This window comes from Mytilus edulis, chromosome 14, assembly GCF_963676685.1.
Source record: "Mytilus edulis chromosome 14, xbMytEdul2.2, whole genome shotgun sequence".
Taxonomy (NCBI): Eukaryota; Metazoa; Mollusca; class Bivalvia; order Mytilida; family Mytilidae; genus Mytilus; species Mytilus edulis.
The window spans coordinates 68,220,681-68,239,951 of NC_092357.1; the positions used below are offsets into that span (position 1 = coordinate 68,220,681).

General features: G+C 33.1%; 1 protein-coding gene across 2 annotated transcripts in view; it reads right to left on the bottom strand.

The window, feature by feature from the left end:
* The window catches only part of LOC139503789 (cyclin-dependent kinase 14-like), a 51,771-nt gene that overhangs the window by 22,547 nt on the left and 9,953 nt on the right, over positions 1 to 19,271 (bottom strand). For both annotated transcript variants that reach the window (XM_071293717.1, XM_071293718.1), the window contains exons 2-6: positions 16,999 to 17,064; positions 7,054 to 7,094; positions 6,114 to 6,300; positions 5,106 to 5,257; positions 3,700 to 3,785 (exon numbers count right to left, since the gene is read on the bottom strand). In XM_071293717.1, coding sequence (XP_071149818.1) covers positions 3,700 to 3,785; positions 5,106 to 5,257; positions 6,114 to 6,300; positions 7,054 to 7,094; positions 16,999 to 17,064 — 532 coding nt within the window. The remainder of the gene's footprint in view (positions 1 to 3,699; positions 3,786 to 5,105; positions 5,258 to 6,113; positions 6,301 to 7,053; positions 7,095 to 16,998; positions 17,065 to 19,271) is intronic.

Here is a 19,271-nt window from a genome sequence, read left to right on the forward strand (position 1 = left end):
GTTTTTAACCCTTTTTTGGCCCCTAATTCCAACATATTTTGGGCAATTAATCCAAAACTTAATCCCAGCCTCCCTTTGTTATATGGTATATTGTGGTACAATTTCAGAGAGATCCATACAATTACACATAAGTTATTGTCTTGAAACTAGAAAAATGCTTGTTTTGACCCCTTTTTGGCCCTTTATTCATAAACTTTGGCCCCATAACCCCTAAAATGAATCCAAAACTTCTACTTGTGGTTTTAAACATTGCAGTATGATTTCAGAGCAATTGAAATACTTCTACACAAGTTATTATCCTGAAACTAGAAAAATGCTTGTTTTGGGCTCCTAATTCCTAATCGGTTGGGACCATCATCCCAAAATCAATCCAAATCTTCCTTTTGTGGTATTGAACCTTCTGAAAAAATTTCATGAAGATCTATTCACTTAAACTAAAGTTATTATCCGGAAACCAATGTGTCTTCGGACGACGACGACGCAGACGACGACTTCATACCATTATACAATCCAAAAATTTTTTTGGGGTCGTATAAAAGTGAGGTCTTCTCATTTAATAATAATAGTATAGATGTTTTCAATCCTGTTACACAGTAAAAAGAGGGGATGGACAAATAATTTTTTTCTGAAAAGGAGTAAACAAGTGAAACTGCGAGCTACTGCTCACTGATCCCCGCCGCAAGTGGATAATATTAATAGTGTAACTAGAGGCTCTCAAGAGCCTGTATCGCTCACCTGATTCTACTTGGGTTTTTGAAATCATATGAAAAAATATAAAATTTGGCTAAAAGTGACAACACAACCTCATTGATAAGGAAAGGAACATGTTTAATTTCATTCAAAAGTCCCCCACTGGCGTCCATCTTGGATGGCGGATCAGCTACAAAGTAACAACACTTGGTCAGCACCTCATAAGGAACATTCATGCCATGTTTGGTTTTATTCCATTCAGTGGTTCTCTAAAAGAAGTCATTTGTATGCATTTCCCATAGGGTCCTATGTTAAACTAAGTCCCCTGCTGGCGGCCATCTTGGATGATGGATCTGCTACAAAGTAACAACACTTGGTCAGCACCTCATAAGGAACATTCATGCAATGTTTAGTTTTATTCCATTCAGTGGTTCTCTAAAAGAAGTCATTTGTATGCATTTCCAATAGGGTCCTATGTTAAACTAAGTCCCTGCTGGCGGCCATCTTGGATAATGGATCGGCTACAAAGTAACAACACTTGGTCAGCACCACATTAGGAACATTCATGCCATGTTTGATTTCATTCCATTCAGTGGTTCTCTAAAAGAAGTCATTTGTATGCATATCCCATAGGGTCCTATGTTAAACTAAGTCCCATGCTGGCGGCCATCTTGGATGATGGATGGGCTACAAAGAAACAACACATGGTCAGCACGGCATAAGGAACATTCATGCAATGTTTGGTTTCATTCCATTCAGTTGTTCTCTAAAAGAAGTCATTTGTATGCATTTCCCATAGGGTACCATGTTAAACTAAGTCCCCCGCTGGCGTCCATCTTGGATAATGGATCGGCTACAAAGTAACAACACTTGGTCAGCACCACATTAGGAACATTCATGCCATGTTTGATTTCATTCCATTCAGTGGTTCTCTAAAAGAAGTCATTTGTATGCATTTCCCATAGGGTCCTATGTTAAACTAAATCCCCCGCTGGCGGCCATCTTGGATGATGGATTGGCAACAAAGTAACAACACTTGGTCAGCACTCCATAAGGAACATTCATGCTATGTTTGGTTTCATTCCATTTAGTGGTTCTCTAGAAGAAGTCATTTGTATGCATTTCCCATAGGGTCCTATGTTAAACTAAGTCCCCCGCTGGCGGCCATCTTGGATGATGGATCGGCTACAAAGTAACAACACTTGGTCAGCACTCCATAAGGAACATTCATGCTATGTTTGGTTTCATTCCATTTAGTGGTTCTCTAAAAGAAGTCATTTGTATGCATTTCCCATAGGGTCCTATGTTAAACTAAGTCCCCCGCTAGCGGCCATCTTGGATGATGGATCGGCTACAAAGTAACAACACTTGGTCAGCACCCCATAAGGAACATTCATGCTATGTTTGGTTTTATTCCATTCAGTGGTTCTCTAAAAGAAGTCATTTGTATGCATTTCCCATAGGGTCCTATGTTAAACTAAGTTCCCGGCTGGCGGCCATCTTGGATGATGGATCGGCAACAAAGTAACAACACTTGGTCAGCACCTCATAAGGAACATTCATGCCATGTTTGGTTTCATTCCATTCAGTGGTTCTCTAGAGGAAGTCATTTGTATGCATTTCCCGTAGGGTCCTATGTTAAACTAAGTTCCCGGCTGGCGGCCATCTTGGATGATGGATCGGCAACAAAGTAACAACACTTGGTCAGCACCTCATAAGGAACATTCATGCCATGTTTGGTTTCATTCAATTCAGTGGTTCTCTAAAAGAAGTCATTTGTATGCATTTCCCATAGGGTCCTATGTTAAACTAAGTCCCCTGCTGGCGGCCATCTTGGATGATGGATCGGCTACAAAGTAACAACACTTGGTCAGCACTCCATAAGGAACATTCATGCTATGTTTGGTTTTATTCCATTCAGTGGTTCTCTAAAAGAAGTCATTTGTATGCATTTCCCATAGGGTCCTATGTTAAACTAAGTCCCCGGCTAGCAGACATCTTGGATGATGGATCGGCAACAAAGTAACAACACTTGGTCAGTACCTTATAAGGAACATTCATGCCATGTTTGGTTTCATTCCATTCAGTGGTTCTCTAAAAGAAGTCATTTGTATGCATTTCCCATAGGGTCCTATGTTAAACTAAGTCCCCCGCTGGCGGCCATCTTGGATGATGGATCGGCTACAAAGTAACAACACTTGGTCAGCACCTCATAAGGAACATTCATGCCATGTTTGGTTCCATTCCATTCAGTGGTTCTCTAGAAGAAGTTCAAAATGTAAATTGTTAACGACGACGACGACGGACGACGACGACGGACGACGACGACGACGGACGACGGACGCCAAGTGGTGAGAAAAGCTCACTTGGCCCTTCGGGCCAGGTGAGCTAAAAATATGCAAGTGTTCGGTAAACAGGAAGTTGTCGAGTGATGAATCTGAAAAGGCATCACACGGTATAGCTGACTTATATAAATCCTGAAACCAAATTTCAGAAATCCTTGTATTGTAGTTCCTGAGAAAAATGTGACGAAAATTTTCAACTTGGCTATCATGTGTAAAATCATACAAGTGTTCGGTAAACAGGAAGTTGTCGAGTGATGAATCTTAAAACGCATCACACGGTATAGCTGACTTATATAAATCCTGAAACCAAATTTCAGAAATCCTTGTATTGTAGTTCCTGAGAAAAATGTGATGAAAATTTTCAACTTGGCTATCATGTGTAAAATCAGACAAGTGTTCGGTAAACAGGAAGTTGTCAAGTGATGAATCTGAAAACGCATCACACGGTATGGCTGACATATATAAATGTTGATACCAAATTACAGAAAGGGTGGATGTGTAGTTCCTGAGAAAAATGTGACGAAAGTTTCATGGGATGGACTGACTGACGGACTGATGGACGGACTGACGGACTGACAGACGGACAGACAGAGGTAAAACAGTATACCCCCCCTTTTTTAAAGCGGGGGTATAATAATAACTAATATTTCAACAAAAAACTCACTTGCTGAAACCTTTATATACAGTAGCATAAGATCCCTCTCCTAACTGTTCAAGTTTCTGGTACGAATCCTGTCTGCCAAACTGTCCCTAAAATACAACATATAAAACATGAAACATCCAATATGGTTGCATGCAGCTTCATATATTATGGTATGCCATATTGAAAATCATTTGAATATATTAGAACATTATTAATGTAAAATTTGATACTACTATTTACATGATGAATAAACAATTTAGATACATATTTTTTGTTAATGAACAAAACAGTTGCCTAAGTGAACTTAGATAGATGGTTCTCTACTGGAACTCTACTTCTGCCAACAATAAATAATGACAACCACAAATAGCCAAGGGTGTTGAAAGTGGCCTTAAACACCAATCAGTTAATCAATCAAAGATACATGCTTTTTTTCCAAATATTTGCCAATACCTTGTCCAATTGTAAATCAGAAATAATCGTTGAAGTATATAAATAAATGGGAGATAACTCAAACATTACTTGCTAGATGAAATGTGAATCTTAAGAAAATCCGAAATAATCACAGAAATGTTTTTGTCAGCCATTTTTATAAACACACTTTTAAGCTTCTAAGTACAACAGATTATTCTGATTCTGATTCTGATATATATGAATGCTTTTTAAATAGATTAGACTGTTGGTTTTCCTGTTTGAATGGTTTTACTTTATTATTTTTTGTGGCCCTTTATAGCTTGCGGGTTCGGTGTGAGCCAAGGCTCCGTGTTGAAGGCTGTACCTTAACCTATAATGGTTTTTTTTATAAATTCTTATTTGGATGGAGAGTTGTCTCATTGGCACTCATACCACATCTTCCTATAACTATTTACAGTCATTAATTGAAATGACTATTTCAGGACCTTTCATAGCTGATTATATGGTATGGGCTTTTCTCATTGTTGAAGGCCGTACATTGACCTATACTCTGTATTTTTTTTTATGTCATTTGGTCTCTTGTGAAGAGTTGTTGAAATGGCAATCATACCACATCTTTTTTTTATATATTAAGTAAATGTATTAGATGACCCTATCATGTTTGAAGATGTATTTTCCACTTTAAATATGCAACAAAAAGAAATACCTTGTATGTGCCTGTCCCAAGTCAGGAGCCTGTAATATTCAGTGGTTGTAGTTTGTTTATGTGTTACATATTTGTTTTTCGTTAATTTTTTTATATAAATCAGGCCGTTTGAATCGTTTTACATTGTCATTTCGGGGCATTTATACCTGACTATGCTGTATGGGCTTTGCTCATTGTTGAAGGCTGTACAGTGACCTATAGTTGTTAATTTCTGTGTCATTTTGGTCTCATGCGGACAGTTGTCTCATTGGCAATCATACCACATCTTCTTTTTTATATTTGATTCTCAGGTTTTGTTCTATCTTACCCCATAACTAGAGGTTCGTTTTGGTGAGAACTGTTGCATGTATCGATGACCTTCTGACCTTGGCCTTTGATTATTATCTCCGTCTTCTTGATCTAGTTGGTCCAACATATCACCAGCCGAGTGGTGCCGCTTCACTGGTGCATGACTGTTTACTGAAATAAAACACAAATTATGATCAATGAACTATATTTTGTGTAGCAAATACGGCAGTGATAAGTCTTAGAAGATTGAGATATCAAGTCAGTCCAATAAGGTTTTGATTAATTTCTTTCAATCTTTACATAATAATTATAAATCTAGTTACTCTATGCATGAAATGACATTTAGTTGTCTATTGAATATTTGAGTCATTGGGTTGCTGTCTCAACAAAGACTTACCGGTATATCCTACATCTCTCTTTATTCATTATAAATCATATACTATATCTTGATAGTATTAGATTTTTTTTTATAGTATTTACATTGTGTCAGAGATCAAACTTATTCACTCAGTGTATGTTCACTTGTTTTTGATAATTTTTGTTAATATGTTTTTTGATTGAATTAAGCCACATCAATTCATATTTTATAGTGTGTATTTCTATAATGTGATGTAACACTATGTTTTTGGTAAGGGTATAAATATATAATAGTTTATGGTATACTTACATACATAATTATATAATTTAATTTTGGATGTAACGCGTCTTCTGATTGGCTGACGTTATTTTGTTATATTATCAGCCCATAGACATAATTTAGTCATGTGACTGTGACGTCATCAACGGTTTTCTACAGTTTAAAATGGAATTTAGAGTTAAATTATAAGAAATGACTGCAATATTTTTTCTGTCTATTCGAAATAACATAAAAAATGTGGTGCACACTGTTAAATAACCCGCTACGCCCGTTATTCAGTGTGCACCACATTTTTTATGTTATTTCTTAGATATATTATAGACAGAAAAAATATCAAAGTCATTCCTTAAATGTTAAATTTTTTAAGGGAGATAACCCGATGTAACTTACTTGCACTGGTTTTGATTGAGTTTGACGACGGCCGTCCAAGTGTATGATATCCACCCTCATGACAGTTGGCAGGATTTAAAGTGGTATTTATTAAGCCGTAATCGTCTTTCAAACCACATCGGCTAAGGGCAAGGTTAGGCGGTACTGTATTGTAGGAGGCGCTGTCACCATTCTTGGTATTTTCGGACTAAAAATATACAATTTATGCGTTTTCTATATTAAGTAATTTATTACTATCAAATCAATAAACTTGATGTATAGTAGATTTTAAACAAAGTTTGTAATTTTTGTGTCATTTGATTTTTAGATTTTAAATTCTGAGATTTTATCTTTTTTTAAATATATTACTTAATCAATAATTTTCTATTACAACATTTTTCACTAGGTCTCAATTATTCTATAATGCCTTAATTAAATCTTAAATAAATTCAGTTTTCCTAGTATAAATATGATGTATGCCTTATCAAAAAAAGTCTTGTAAATAGATTAATCAACAACAAGGAGAGACACTGAAAATTTTAATTTCTGGCCATATTTTCCAAAACCATTGCTTGAAGTATGATATTTTTTCATTATTCTCCAACTTACATATCTTACAAGCATTGACTGATTAGATCACAGGACAAATAATTACTTTTGTAAAATGATAAGGATAACAAAAAGAACTTTGGTATGAGAGCGTTACATGAGGGAGATACATTCCTTGATTTTACAAGATTATCTAAGATTTATTATTTTATATAACTGCAGACTTCAATAAAACAATATTTGTATTTTCATGCTGAGCTACTAACTTTTATCCTCAGCATTATCTATAAAATCAGTAATAAATAAGTTCTTTATTCCAGATCAAATTAAATGAAGTATTTTGTTTACATAATTATATAATATCATAAGATCAATTTCTGTAGGAAATTAACAGTTATTTATAAGCGCTTACCTCTAGATCACTTTCATGAATGGTATCTTCTTTAGATATAGCTGAAAAACAAAAACAAACCATTTAAATTATATATTTAACATAGCGTTTTCTAGTGTTTACATTTCCACTTGCAATTATTTTCTCTTTTCAACAATTAAATGGAGGAGCCACACACGATTTAATCATCTTACTGTCAGGACTGTATTAAGTAAATAAAGGTCTTAAAGAATTAATGATTCTCCTGTATAAAAGAGATCCAATTGATCTATGCAAACTTCTATTATTAGTTCAAAAATAATTTAATGTGAATAAAAATAAATCCACTGGTATACAGCAATAAAAGAAACTCTCTTTTACTGATAATGAAATTGAGAATGGAAATGTGGAAAATATGTCAAAGAGACCACAACCAATTAGAGCAGATGATACATTTATTTGTAGATTTGTTGTCTTTCTGATATTTTATTAAATCTCACTCCTTATTTTAGTGATTTTGTATTTACATTGTGTCCTAGACCAAATTAACTCGTTCAGTGTATAAATGTTCACTTGATTTTGTTAATATCTTTCCATTGAGTTTAATCCATTTTAAATAATAACTTATAGTGTCTGTGTCTATCAATGTTGTGATGTTTGAACACTATTTTTTCAGGTAAGGGTGAAGATTGGCGGGTGAGCCCAGTGTTAAAACATTTAAACCAATGCATTTGTTTATCAATTACTACAACCCTGCATTCAACTTAATTGAAGAATGAAGACTTTATTTTTCCAAATTCAATTAATTATAAATCTTGGAATATATTTTAATAGATTCATGGGCGACATTTCCCCACAAAATCCACAAAAACTGGTATCCCACAGTACGAGCATTTATTGCAATCAAAATGTACTTTTCATTGATGAATATTTGATAGAGTAACATTTGACTGATCTGTCTGTAATCTTGTGAAGTTATGTAATCGTGTGATCAATCGTAATTACATTGTTTATATTGCAATGTTCTTGTTGGTGATAAATTAAACTTAAGAATGTTTATTGCTAACATTTCTATGTTACAAGTCTTAAACTATATAAGTACATGTACAGGAGCAGATTGAGCCATTTAAAAGGGGATTTCCAAACCCAGGATAAAAGAAAGGGGGTTCCAACTATATATAGTATGTCCCAATTTAAATGCATTGATTATCATCCAAAAGTGGGGGGGGGGACCCCCCCCCCCCTGGATCTGCTACTGGTCATATTTACATGTATTAAAGTCAGTTTTTGTTAAATTACTTTGCCAGATATATAATTCATAATTCATAATTCACTGGTAGGTTACTGAACTGTTTTCAAGGTCAAATCAAACTAAGTACACTGTCATTTAAACAAGGCCAAAGACAGTTGATAGATCAATAGCAATAACTCACACAGATAACTTACATAAAACATCTTTTAACTTACTAAGTAGTTATGTAACCTCTAGAAGTCATTAATTGTCCATTATATATATACTTCAGTTTGTACATAACACTACAGGGAGATAACTCTATAAAAATCTGCAGAACATTTTTATCACGTTCTATATCTAAAAAAAAATGTTACAACTTCTCAATGATCAAATTTAAGTGTTTCACGAATGCTTTGATATCTAATGTAATATTTCCAATAAAGTGTGTGGTTTTAAGGCCAACTAAAATTAATTAGTAGATTTTCATCCAAATTTTTGAAAAAAATGGGGTGGGTGGGAGGATTTTATTTTTTAAATTTTATTTTATATGAAACCTTTTTGTCATGTGTTATTCATATATGCAAGTGTAATAATAAGCTTATATCATGTAAATACATCCATAAGATATCGTGTATAAGATAATGACAATCAAAACCAAGGGGTAACCAAAGACTCATAAAACCAAAAGATATTTTCATCAACAGTTACAAATAATAAGTAGGAAACAACATGAACTCCACTAAAAGCCAGGAGTGAAATCAGAGCCTTCGGAAGGGTAAGCATTTCCTGCACCGTATACGGCACCCATCATGTTATTTCTTTGTTCTTTTCGGTAATGATGAAAGGTTGTTATGACTGAGGAAGAATATCACTGGGATATGATTTCTGACACACTTTTGTAATAATGGCCAATCAGCTCATGATGTCGACCATAAAATTGCTTGAGTGATGACCTTAATTTGATTGATTCATAGCCCTGTCTTAGCAACTTTTGAGAAAACAGTATTCCTCGTTCAACAAAATCAACGTACTTTGAGCTATAGCTCTAGAGTAACGTAACAATTGAGACAAATTTACTCCATATGCTGGTGCCGCTTTTTTTCAAATTCATAAATATATATCTCTGATCTGTTCTGCATGTAATTGCCGCTTTAGAAACCTATTGATAGTAAACAGCAGAAATGTGGAGAAGTGCCCTCTTCAGTTGGACTACCTACATCAAATGTATACCGTATTCGGCCGTGTATAGTACGCAGTTATGTATAGTCCGCACCCCCTTTTCATCCCCTTAAAATCGAGAAAAAAAGTTTTGTAAAAAAAGAAAAAAAAAAAAAAATTTAATTTTTTTTTTAACAAAGTCTAGTTCACTGTTAAAATCCACTGAAAGTGATCTATTCTTCATGTTTTTTATAAAAATAATAAATTTTGTTTTATTTATTTCATGAAAAATAATGAAATGGTAGAGCTTTTCATCAGGTAATTAATATATGATAATTTTATAAAAGTAATTATTAATCAAAATATCCCTTTTAAAATCAACATTTGTCTAAGTATGTCAAAGCTGATGAATAATATAACAGAAATAATTTGAATATTATGGAACAAAAGAAAAAAGAGATCAAACATGTATCTAAATTAATTAGCAGTAATCAAAATTTTTAAACTATTTAATCTTATATAATCTTTTCATTGATCATGTTGTTATATTGACTGGGGATTATAATATTTAACATCTGTCAAAACTTGACATCATTATTTAATTGCTACACACCCATACTTAATCCTTAATTACCCCTCTTGATTACCTATACAGGATGTCACACCTTTACTTTGACTAATCAATTTTGAAGAGAAAAGTTTAAAAAGAATAAGAATTAATTGAAATAAATATAATTAACGTCTCCAATATACATTATTAGTGCAGAAAAAAACGAAATAAAAAAAAAAAAAAAAATTTTTTTTTTTTTTTATAAATTTCGAAAACCGTCTATAGGTGTGTATAGTCCGCACCCCTTGTACAAACTACATAGTTAAGGAAAAAAAGTGCGGACTATACATGCCCAAATACGGTATTGCTTTCTAAGCAATGTTTGCTTTCTCAGCAATGTTTTGTTGTCCTAATAAAATGAAGCAAATGCATTGGTATGCAACACAAGTACGATAAATACAGAATAAAATGAAAACTCAAACAATGTTTAAATAATAGGATTGGTCCTTAATATGCAAGATGCAAATATAATTACAATGTAGAAAATAAAGTACGTTGTTTAATGACTCTATCGTGGGTATTGGGACAGAGGATGTTTTCTCTATTTCTGCAAAAAACGAAACTAAGGCTAAATCTAAATCTAAGAGCTTGCTATCAATTAATAAATTAGAAATGAGTATGTTTGTCGATTTGTTTAACTCAATATACGGTCACCAATCTAAAAAGTTCATGCTTGTGTTAATTTCTTTATTCCAGTCAAATGTGTTCCACGATTCTAACGCTTTTGGGTTACATTCACAGCCCAAATTTCTTGACACAAAGTCATTGCATAAATAAAATAAATCCAAGGTGTTTTTCTCACAAACATTTGTGTCATTTGTGACATACGGCGATTTGCGTTCTTGGGCACAGCGTATTACTCGTAACCCGAATATTTCACGCCCTTCTCGTAATCAATCTTTATTCTCGGTAAATGATGTTGTCATCATAGATCAGCAGAATATATCGACTTAATCATTCAGTAAGAATACACTAAGAAATACGAAAACCGAAATTTGAAACAGGAAGTTTTACATGAAACGAAATTATCGACGGTTACTGGTAATGGAAATGAACAAAATCCGGAAATCGTATTTTTTTCAAAAATAAAAAAAATCGGGGCGGGAAGATTTCAGAGGGGCGGGCGGGGATGAAAATCTACCAATTAATTTTAATTGGCCTAAGTTTTGGAAATTTTTTATATTTTTGTCAAAGGTTTTTTTCAATCAAATATTTTGTCAAAACTTTATTACATGTAAAATGAAACAAGCCAAACTTAAACTTTAGTCAAGGTGTTCGGTACCAACTTAAAGAATTGAAAGACCTCCATCGAGATCCTCATACTTCAGTTAGAAGTAGAGATTCTTTAATTTTAGAAGTGACACAGGAAAATAAACTTGAGAATGATTCTGTTTATTGTATTGCATGTGTATTATACAATTCACAGAACCTTGGTTTGAGGTCGTCACTATTCTTAAATGTTCAAATGTTACGTAAGTCAACATCTACCTCTATTATAAATCTGACTTAACAGATCTTAGTCCCAGTTATCTTAAATCTTGAATTAAATAAGTCCTTTTATATCAATGCAATCTGATTCAATAATTAAATCTTTCATTTTGAGTTGAACATTATAAACATGAATAATTAAGATCTTGAAAAATTGAATGTCCTAAAATTTCAATTTTCCAACATTGTTCAAATTGTTTTGTCCAATGTTATAATGATGCTTGTGGAAAAATATTTTGGAATACTGTAAAAGCAGAAATTTTCGTGGAGGATTTAATTTCGTTTATTTTGTGGAAAGATTATATCAACGAAATGAAATTAAACCCCAACGAAAATTTAACCTCCATATAAAACCACTTATCGTTTAAGGAAACCACAAAATTAAATCCCCATGAAATCTTATACAGAGACAAAACCACGAAATTTTAACCCCACAAAAATTAATGTTTCTAGTAGTAATAAGTTACCAAATTGTGGGCAATCAAAATCTCATTATTTTCCTTTTAAAACATTCATTGAATAAGTAATGGGAAGGAAGGCAACTGCTCTGCCTTAATCGCCCACTAACATGAGACCAGTATTAATATTACATAAGATATTCTTGTCTAGGTATGGCTATTATATTACTTTATTACTTATAATGGCTCGACTTATAGGAGTTTAAGAACCCGGAATTGTTACAGCTCAATATATTGGTCAAGGAATTTAACAAGAAGAATCCATTAAGTTGCTACATAACACTACAGAGAGATAGCTCTGTACAAATCACAAACTCAATGATCAAAATTAAAATTGAGAATGGAAATGGGGAATGTGTCAAAGAGACAACAACCCGACCAAATAAAAAACAACAGCAGAGGGTCACCAACAGGTCTTCAATGTAGCGAGAAATTCCCGCACCCGGAGGCGTCCTTTCAGCTGGCCCCTAAACAAATATATACTAGTCCAGTGATAATGAATGCCATACTAATTTCCAAATTGTACACAAGAAACTAAAATTAAAATAATACAAGACTAACAAAGGCCAGAGGCTCCTGACTTGGGACAGGCGCAAAAATGCGGCGGGGTTAAACATGTTTGTGAGATCTCAACCCTCCCCCTATACCTCTAACCAATGTAGTAAAGTAAACGCATAACAATAGACTTCTTCAAACTGTTAAAAATTCAATTAAAATCAAAAAAAAAAAAAAAGTTGTTAATAATTTCTGTGTCATTTTGGTCTCTTGTGGAGAGTTGTCTCATTGGGAATCATACCACATCTTCTTTTTTATATTCATATTATGTAAAATGACATTTAAAAATTCAGATTCACCATTATTTTACCCCCCCCCTTTTTCCAGCCTTTTAATTTTTCTGTCATTCCCACCAACATTATATATTTACAATACAAACAGTAGTGTGTTTACATTATTAATTACGCCCTTCACCTTGGGAAAATAATACAGCTGTTAAGATGATTGAGAAATAATGATTTCCTGCAAGTCTAATGTAACCACAACTGCCGAAAAATAATCACTTGTAACAAACTGTGTTTTTTGGCAGCTAATCTGTCATACCTATAAAGATTGAGATGTTTAGAATTCCCATGTGGAAAGTCCAATAAAACTATTGTATTGGGTTAACACCCAATGTCTCAAGGCTATGAGAGAATCTAAAAGTGGAGAATATAATTGTCACTCAAATATAAGATTGTCTATTTGGACAGGAACTGGTACAAATAAAAGAATGTGTCTACCAGATAACACCCACCAAGCTTGTAAATATGGCACAGTAAATTTTCAATTTATATAAAAGGGCAAAACTTGAGAATGGTGAAAGTGAAACCTTCCAACTTTTTATTTTGGTTGTTTCTTAATCAAGCATTGTGTAAAAGTTTTATATATTTAGTTTAAGTCAAACTGTTAAAGAAAAGAATATTATTTTTAGTCCTGTACTCGCTCATTTCATTGAATTAAGAGAGTCTGCATTTTAAATAAAACAAACTTCAACCTTTCAATTGTTTTAACAGACACTAATTTTTAATATTTCATAATCATAAAAACATTTTGAAAATGAATATAAATATTATTTCTCAAGAATTCAAGTTTTTATTATTTCCTGGATCAGAAATAAAATCAAAGGAAAAATGTCTGCAACTGCGAATAATTTGAAATTGAAACTACCTTAAAATTCCCAATGGGCTAGACATTATGAGAGAATAATTGAAAAATGCTGCATATTGCATGTCAAAGTGCATGATGTATGCACATTTTGTCTGCATGAAGTGCATTTAGCAACACAAATATTTATTCACTTGTAATTTGTCTGATGGGTTAAATTGCAATATCTATCTAATTAATTGCTCAAAGTTCTGTAAAAAAGCATCCATTTTCTCAATTAATCATGCAAAATGCAATTATACCTGCCAGCTAAATGCATGTATGTGCTTAAAATATAAACTGCCAAAGAATTGGAGTCTAAACATAGAAAATGAACAGGATTTGTGAACAAAACAACACATATTAAACCTATTAACATGCTACTAAATCTTTAATTAATTTTGGTAAGAGGCTAATGTCTAAAAGTACATCAACTTTATATCAATAACAAATGTTTCTTTTAAGTATGTACATGCATGGTTAAAATCAAGGATTTAAGGTAAATGCCCGCCCATGTGCGCAAACTTAAATTGTCATTGAGCGGGGCAAGGTAGTCATTTTTGTTTTAGGTAAATTATCAAAATATTCTTTAAGTTGGACAACCCATGCCTAAATCGCCTCTGTCTACATCAATGCGGAAGTCAAGGGCCGCATATTCACCAGAATTTATTACAAACAAAGACTCTGGTTATAAAAAATGTAATCCTCAATTTAATTAACAGTATACTTTCTATTAATTCATGAGTGTATTTGAAGTATTAGAAACATTATAATAAAAGAACAAGTTTGAGAATACCCCCCCCCCCCCTTTTTTTTTGGCCAATGAAAATATTTTTATCTGTCCAAGGGTAATTAACTCTAATACATTAACTATATTTAATGAATTTGTACCTACCCAAGAAACACTGTCCCTAGATCACACACAATGTAATTTCACCTTGCTATTATGAATTTTTGAAAACTTAAATTGTCGCTTACCCCCAACGAATATACAGAAATGATTTTATATTCAAACTTAAATTTACATTTTTTCTAAATACCAATACACAATTTCTCCTACCAGGTATCTTGTTGATTTTAAACAAAGCATTGAACTGTAAATTAGTTGAAAGTGTAAGTCATTACAAAATCTATTATGTAAAATGCCAATCAAATAAATCATATTAAAAAAACATCAACATTTTCTGCCAAATGATAACAAAAGTTCAAAGAACTTCATGTCAATCAACTGAAAGGTGAAAAAAAAAAAATTAAAATACATACCCCCTCCCACCATACTCATGCAGGTATAGTGGCTTATGTAAAATTGTTTGCTTGCACTTTATTTTAACTAATTTTGTTATCAAAGGTACCAGGCTTATAATTTTATGCGCAGACACTTGTTTCGTCTACATAAAACTCATCAGTGACGCTCAGATCAAATTAATTTATTAAGCCAAAGAAGTACACAGTTGAAGAGCATTAAGGACCCTGGCATTAAACCTGCCTTATAGTCTTTGGTGGATTGTTAAATCATTGGCATTCGTACCAATTCGATCTTATATCAACAATTCCCCATTTCGATTCTAATGCATTCTGGGTAATATTTCTAAACACATTATACCATGTGATTGGTTTGAAACATTCTAAACATTAGAAATCCACACAATTAAATAACGTTTTTTTTTCATTTTGATTTAGCAATAATGTGATTACTCATAATTCTTATGGGGAGATAGGACCTTTATCGGGACTCCGGGATCGGGTGTTTTTAAGCTCGGGATTTCAGGATTGACCCTTTCGGGATCCGGGAATCCTTTTTTTCGGATTTCGGGATGTCGGGATTTGCTTTATTTAAATTCGGGACCTCGGGATTTAGTTTTTTCAAGTCCGGGATTTTGGGATCAAGACCCCTCCTATCCCCTCTCATTCTTTAGATTCGGAAAAAGCCAATTATTCTGAAAATATTGCATCAGCAAATTATATTAAGACCCCTACCGACAAGAAAATTGGTCGAGTTTATGCTTATAATGGCCATGTGTCCCATTGGAAAGGTCTTGCGAATTATCAATTATAATCAACAATAGTTAACAAACTTTCCAATAATATTTTCAGTAAAAATAATTAATATTTCATATAGACATTATAATAACATTGTTGATATTAGAGACTCTATCGAAATGCTACTCACAGGCTTTGGTTCACTATCGAAATGCTACTCACAGGCGTTGGTTCACTATCGAAATGCTACTCACAGGCGTTGGTTCACTATCGAAATGCTACTCACAGGCGTTGGTTCACTATCGAAATGCTACTCACAGGCATTGGTTCACCAAATGGAGTTTAATTGTTGATATTAATACCAATAACAGTAATCAGCTGGCATCCATATTTTTGAACTCTGACTATGTGGGAATTACTTCATGTTCAGTTAATTTTTTTATTTAATATATATATAAATATCTCAATCTTCATTATTATGAGTTTACTATTTTATTGTTGGCATTTTGCATTTCAAATTAATGAATTATATAATTTAAAGGTATTAATGTTAAATAAATTTTATATTCTCTTAAATTTAATTTGATCATAAAATAATAATTTTAATTTCCAATTAATATGATTTAACTAAAAATTTGTAACTTGAAGAAAACCATGTAAATTATAAGGAAAATATCATATAAAATTTCATATTAAAGATGATTTAATTAACTATAAATTTATAATTTGAACTTAACTTGATGATTCAACATTTAAATTATGCAGCATCAACATCTTAAATTATAAAGAATTAAAATCTAATGCACCTTTCCTCCATGGATTTTTTTTTTAACAAAAAAAATTATACTTGATTCGCATAGGATTTTTTTCAGTAAAAAAAATCATCAGGTTTGCATTGTGAAAAAAAACATTTCATTAATGAAATTCAAGTCCAATTATATTTTCATGAATCTCCTTTTCATATTGGATACAATTTTTTTTTTAAGTCTTATGCAGACATTTTGAAGTCAAGGCATTTCAACTGAGGTACTACACAGACGTCAAAAGGCGTCATTATGGAGTAAAGGGGGTGGCGTCAAAAGGCGTCATTATGGAGGAAAGGGTTGTGTATCCGTATGGAGTTTTCTTCATTTCTGATTGACTATAGGTATATAGACTTACACCATTTCTCATTGACTATAGGTATATAGACTTACACCATTTCTCATTGACTTTAGGTATATAGACTTACACCATTTCTCATTGACTATAGGTATATAGACTTTATTTACATCCTTTGTGATTGACTATAGGTATATAGACTTACACCCTTTGTGATTGACTATAGGTATATAGACTTACACCATTTCTGATTGACTATAGGTAAATACTAGACTTACACAATCTTCCAAAGCTTGCTGATAATCTTTTCTTTAGCTTTTTAATCTTACTGATTTGTCTTTTTCCTGAAAGTAGAAAGAAAACTTACAGGTACTAAATCCAACAGATTCATCAATTGCTACTTTTTTGTTTTCAAATTCTAATCATTTCATACATAATCAGAACATCAAGTTCATTGGCGGATCCAGGGGGGGGGTTCCAGGGGTTGGAACCCTCCCTTTTTTTTGGCCGATCAAAATTGCATTTGAATGGGGACATAAAGTTGGAACCCACCCTTTGTCCTGGGTTGAGAACACCCCCCCCCCCCCCTTTTTTTAAATGGCTGGATCTGCTACAGAAGTTGTCCCCAGTTTTAATTGTCATACAACTCATTGTAAATGAATTAAAAGAGTTTAGAAAATGATGCAATAAGTATGTGCCACCAGAATATTTTGCATATCTACATTCTAAAATATAAAATATAATCCAAATTTAGACCTACTAGACCTCTTTTGAATTTGACACACACAGGTCTTTAAAATTGGTGCAAATTCATGTTGATGAAATTCTCTATGTCACAATGGTTATTTATATACTGTGACAGTAAGGTCTTATTGTTAAACGATGTTGTCTTTTATATGGCCTCAGTGTATAACTCATGAGATTGGTTTACTGATTGATTGCATGTTTGACCAATTTAAATGCATTTCCCATAGGGTCCTTAGTATAATGTTAAACTAAGTCACCCAACTGGTGGCCATCTTGGATGTTGGATCAGCACCTCATAAGGAACATTCATGCTATGTTTGGTTTCATTCCATTCAGTGGTTCTCTAAAAGAAGACATTTATATATGTATTTCCCATTGGGTCCTATGTTAAACAAAGTCCCCTACTGGCATCCATCTTGGATGATGGATTGGCTACAAAGTAACAACACTTGGTCAGCACCTCATAAGGAACATTCGTACTATGTTTGGTTTCATTCCATTTAGTGGTTCTCTAAAAGAAGTCATTTGTATGCATATCCCTTAGGGTCCTATGTTAAACTAAGTCCCCCGCTGGCGGCCGTCTTGGATGATGGATAGGCTACAAAGTAACAACACTTAATGGTCAACACCTCATAAGGAACATTCATGCCATGTTCGATTTCATTCCATTCAGTGTAGCTCTAAAAGAAGTCATTTGTATGCATTTCCCATCAGGTCCTATGTTAAACTAAGTCCCCAACTGGCATCCATCTTGGATGATGGATCGGCTACAAAGTAACAAAACTTGGTCAGCACCTCATAAGGAACATTCATGCTTTGTTTGGTTTCATTCCATCCAGTGGTTCTCTAAAAGAAGACATTTGTATGTATTTCCCATTGGGTCTTATGTTAAACTAAGTCCCCAACTGGCGTCCATCTTGGATGATGGATCGGCTACAAAGTAACAACACTTGGTCAGCACCTCATAAGGAACATTCATGCCATGTTTGGTTTCATTCCATTCAGTGGTTCTCTAGAAGAAGTTCAAAATGTAAAAAGTTAACACAGACGAAGACGGACGCCAAGTGGTGAGAAAAGCTCACTTGGCCCCTCGGGGCAGGTGAGCTAAAAAAGGGGGCAGTTCCAACCCCACCTCCTAGATCAGCCAAAGATTTCTGAGGGGTTCCTATCAGAAAAGTTTCAATGTACTTTAAAACCTTTTTTTAATACACATACTATATCATTTTTATGTAAATGTATATATTATTCCAGTTAAGTTTCATTCTTAACATCATGATCTTCAATATAAAACTATTAAATTAAAGGATGAATGGTATGTTTGCAAAATTGTTTCCACCTACCTGTCAAATAGTTATATTACCTTGTTTAAATATATAAACATCCTTTTTTTTTTTAGAAATTTACCCTCTAAAAGTCATTGAAAATTGAAGCTAAAAAATTTCAATAAAAAATCTTGTTTTACTTTTTTAATAACAATCAAACAACACTACACCAAGATGTTCACAATTTTATTAAATAAAAAATCTTGCCTTTAATTAGTCTTATTTCAAACTCCAAAAAATCCTGCTGTTATTCACCACCTTATTAATTTTTCAAAAATAATCATGCCTTTATTCATCGCCACCTCTGTTTTCATCATCACACACATACTTGTCTAATAACAGACATTTAACGTCAAATTAAAGGAGCTTCTGATGTTTCTCAGAACAACATTACTCTTACATCACATGTGAAAATATTCAAAGCCACATGCCAATTTTCATTATAATTAGCAAGTTATGAAATAGAATCATGCTTTTATTCT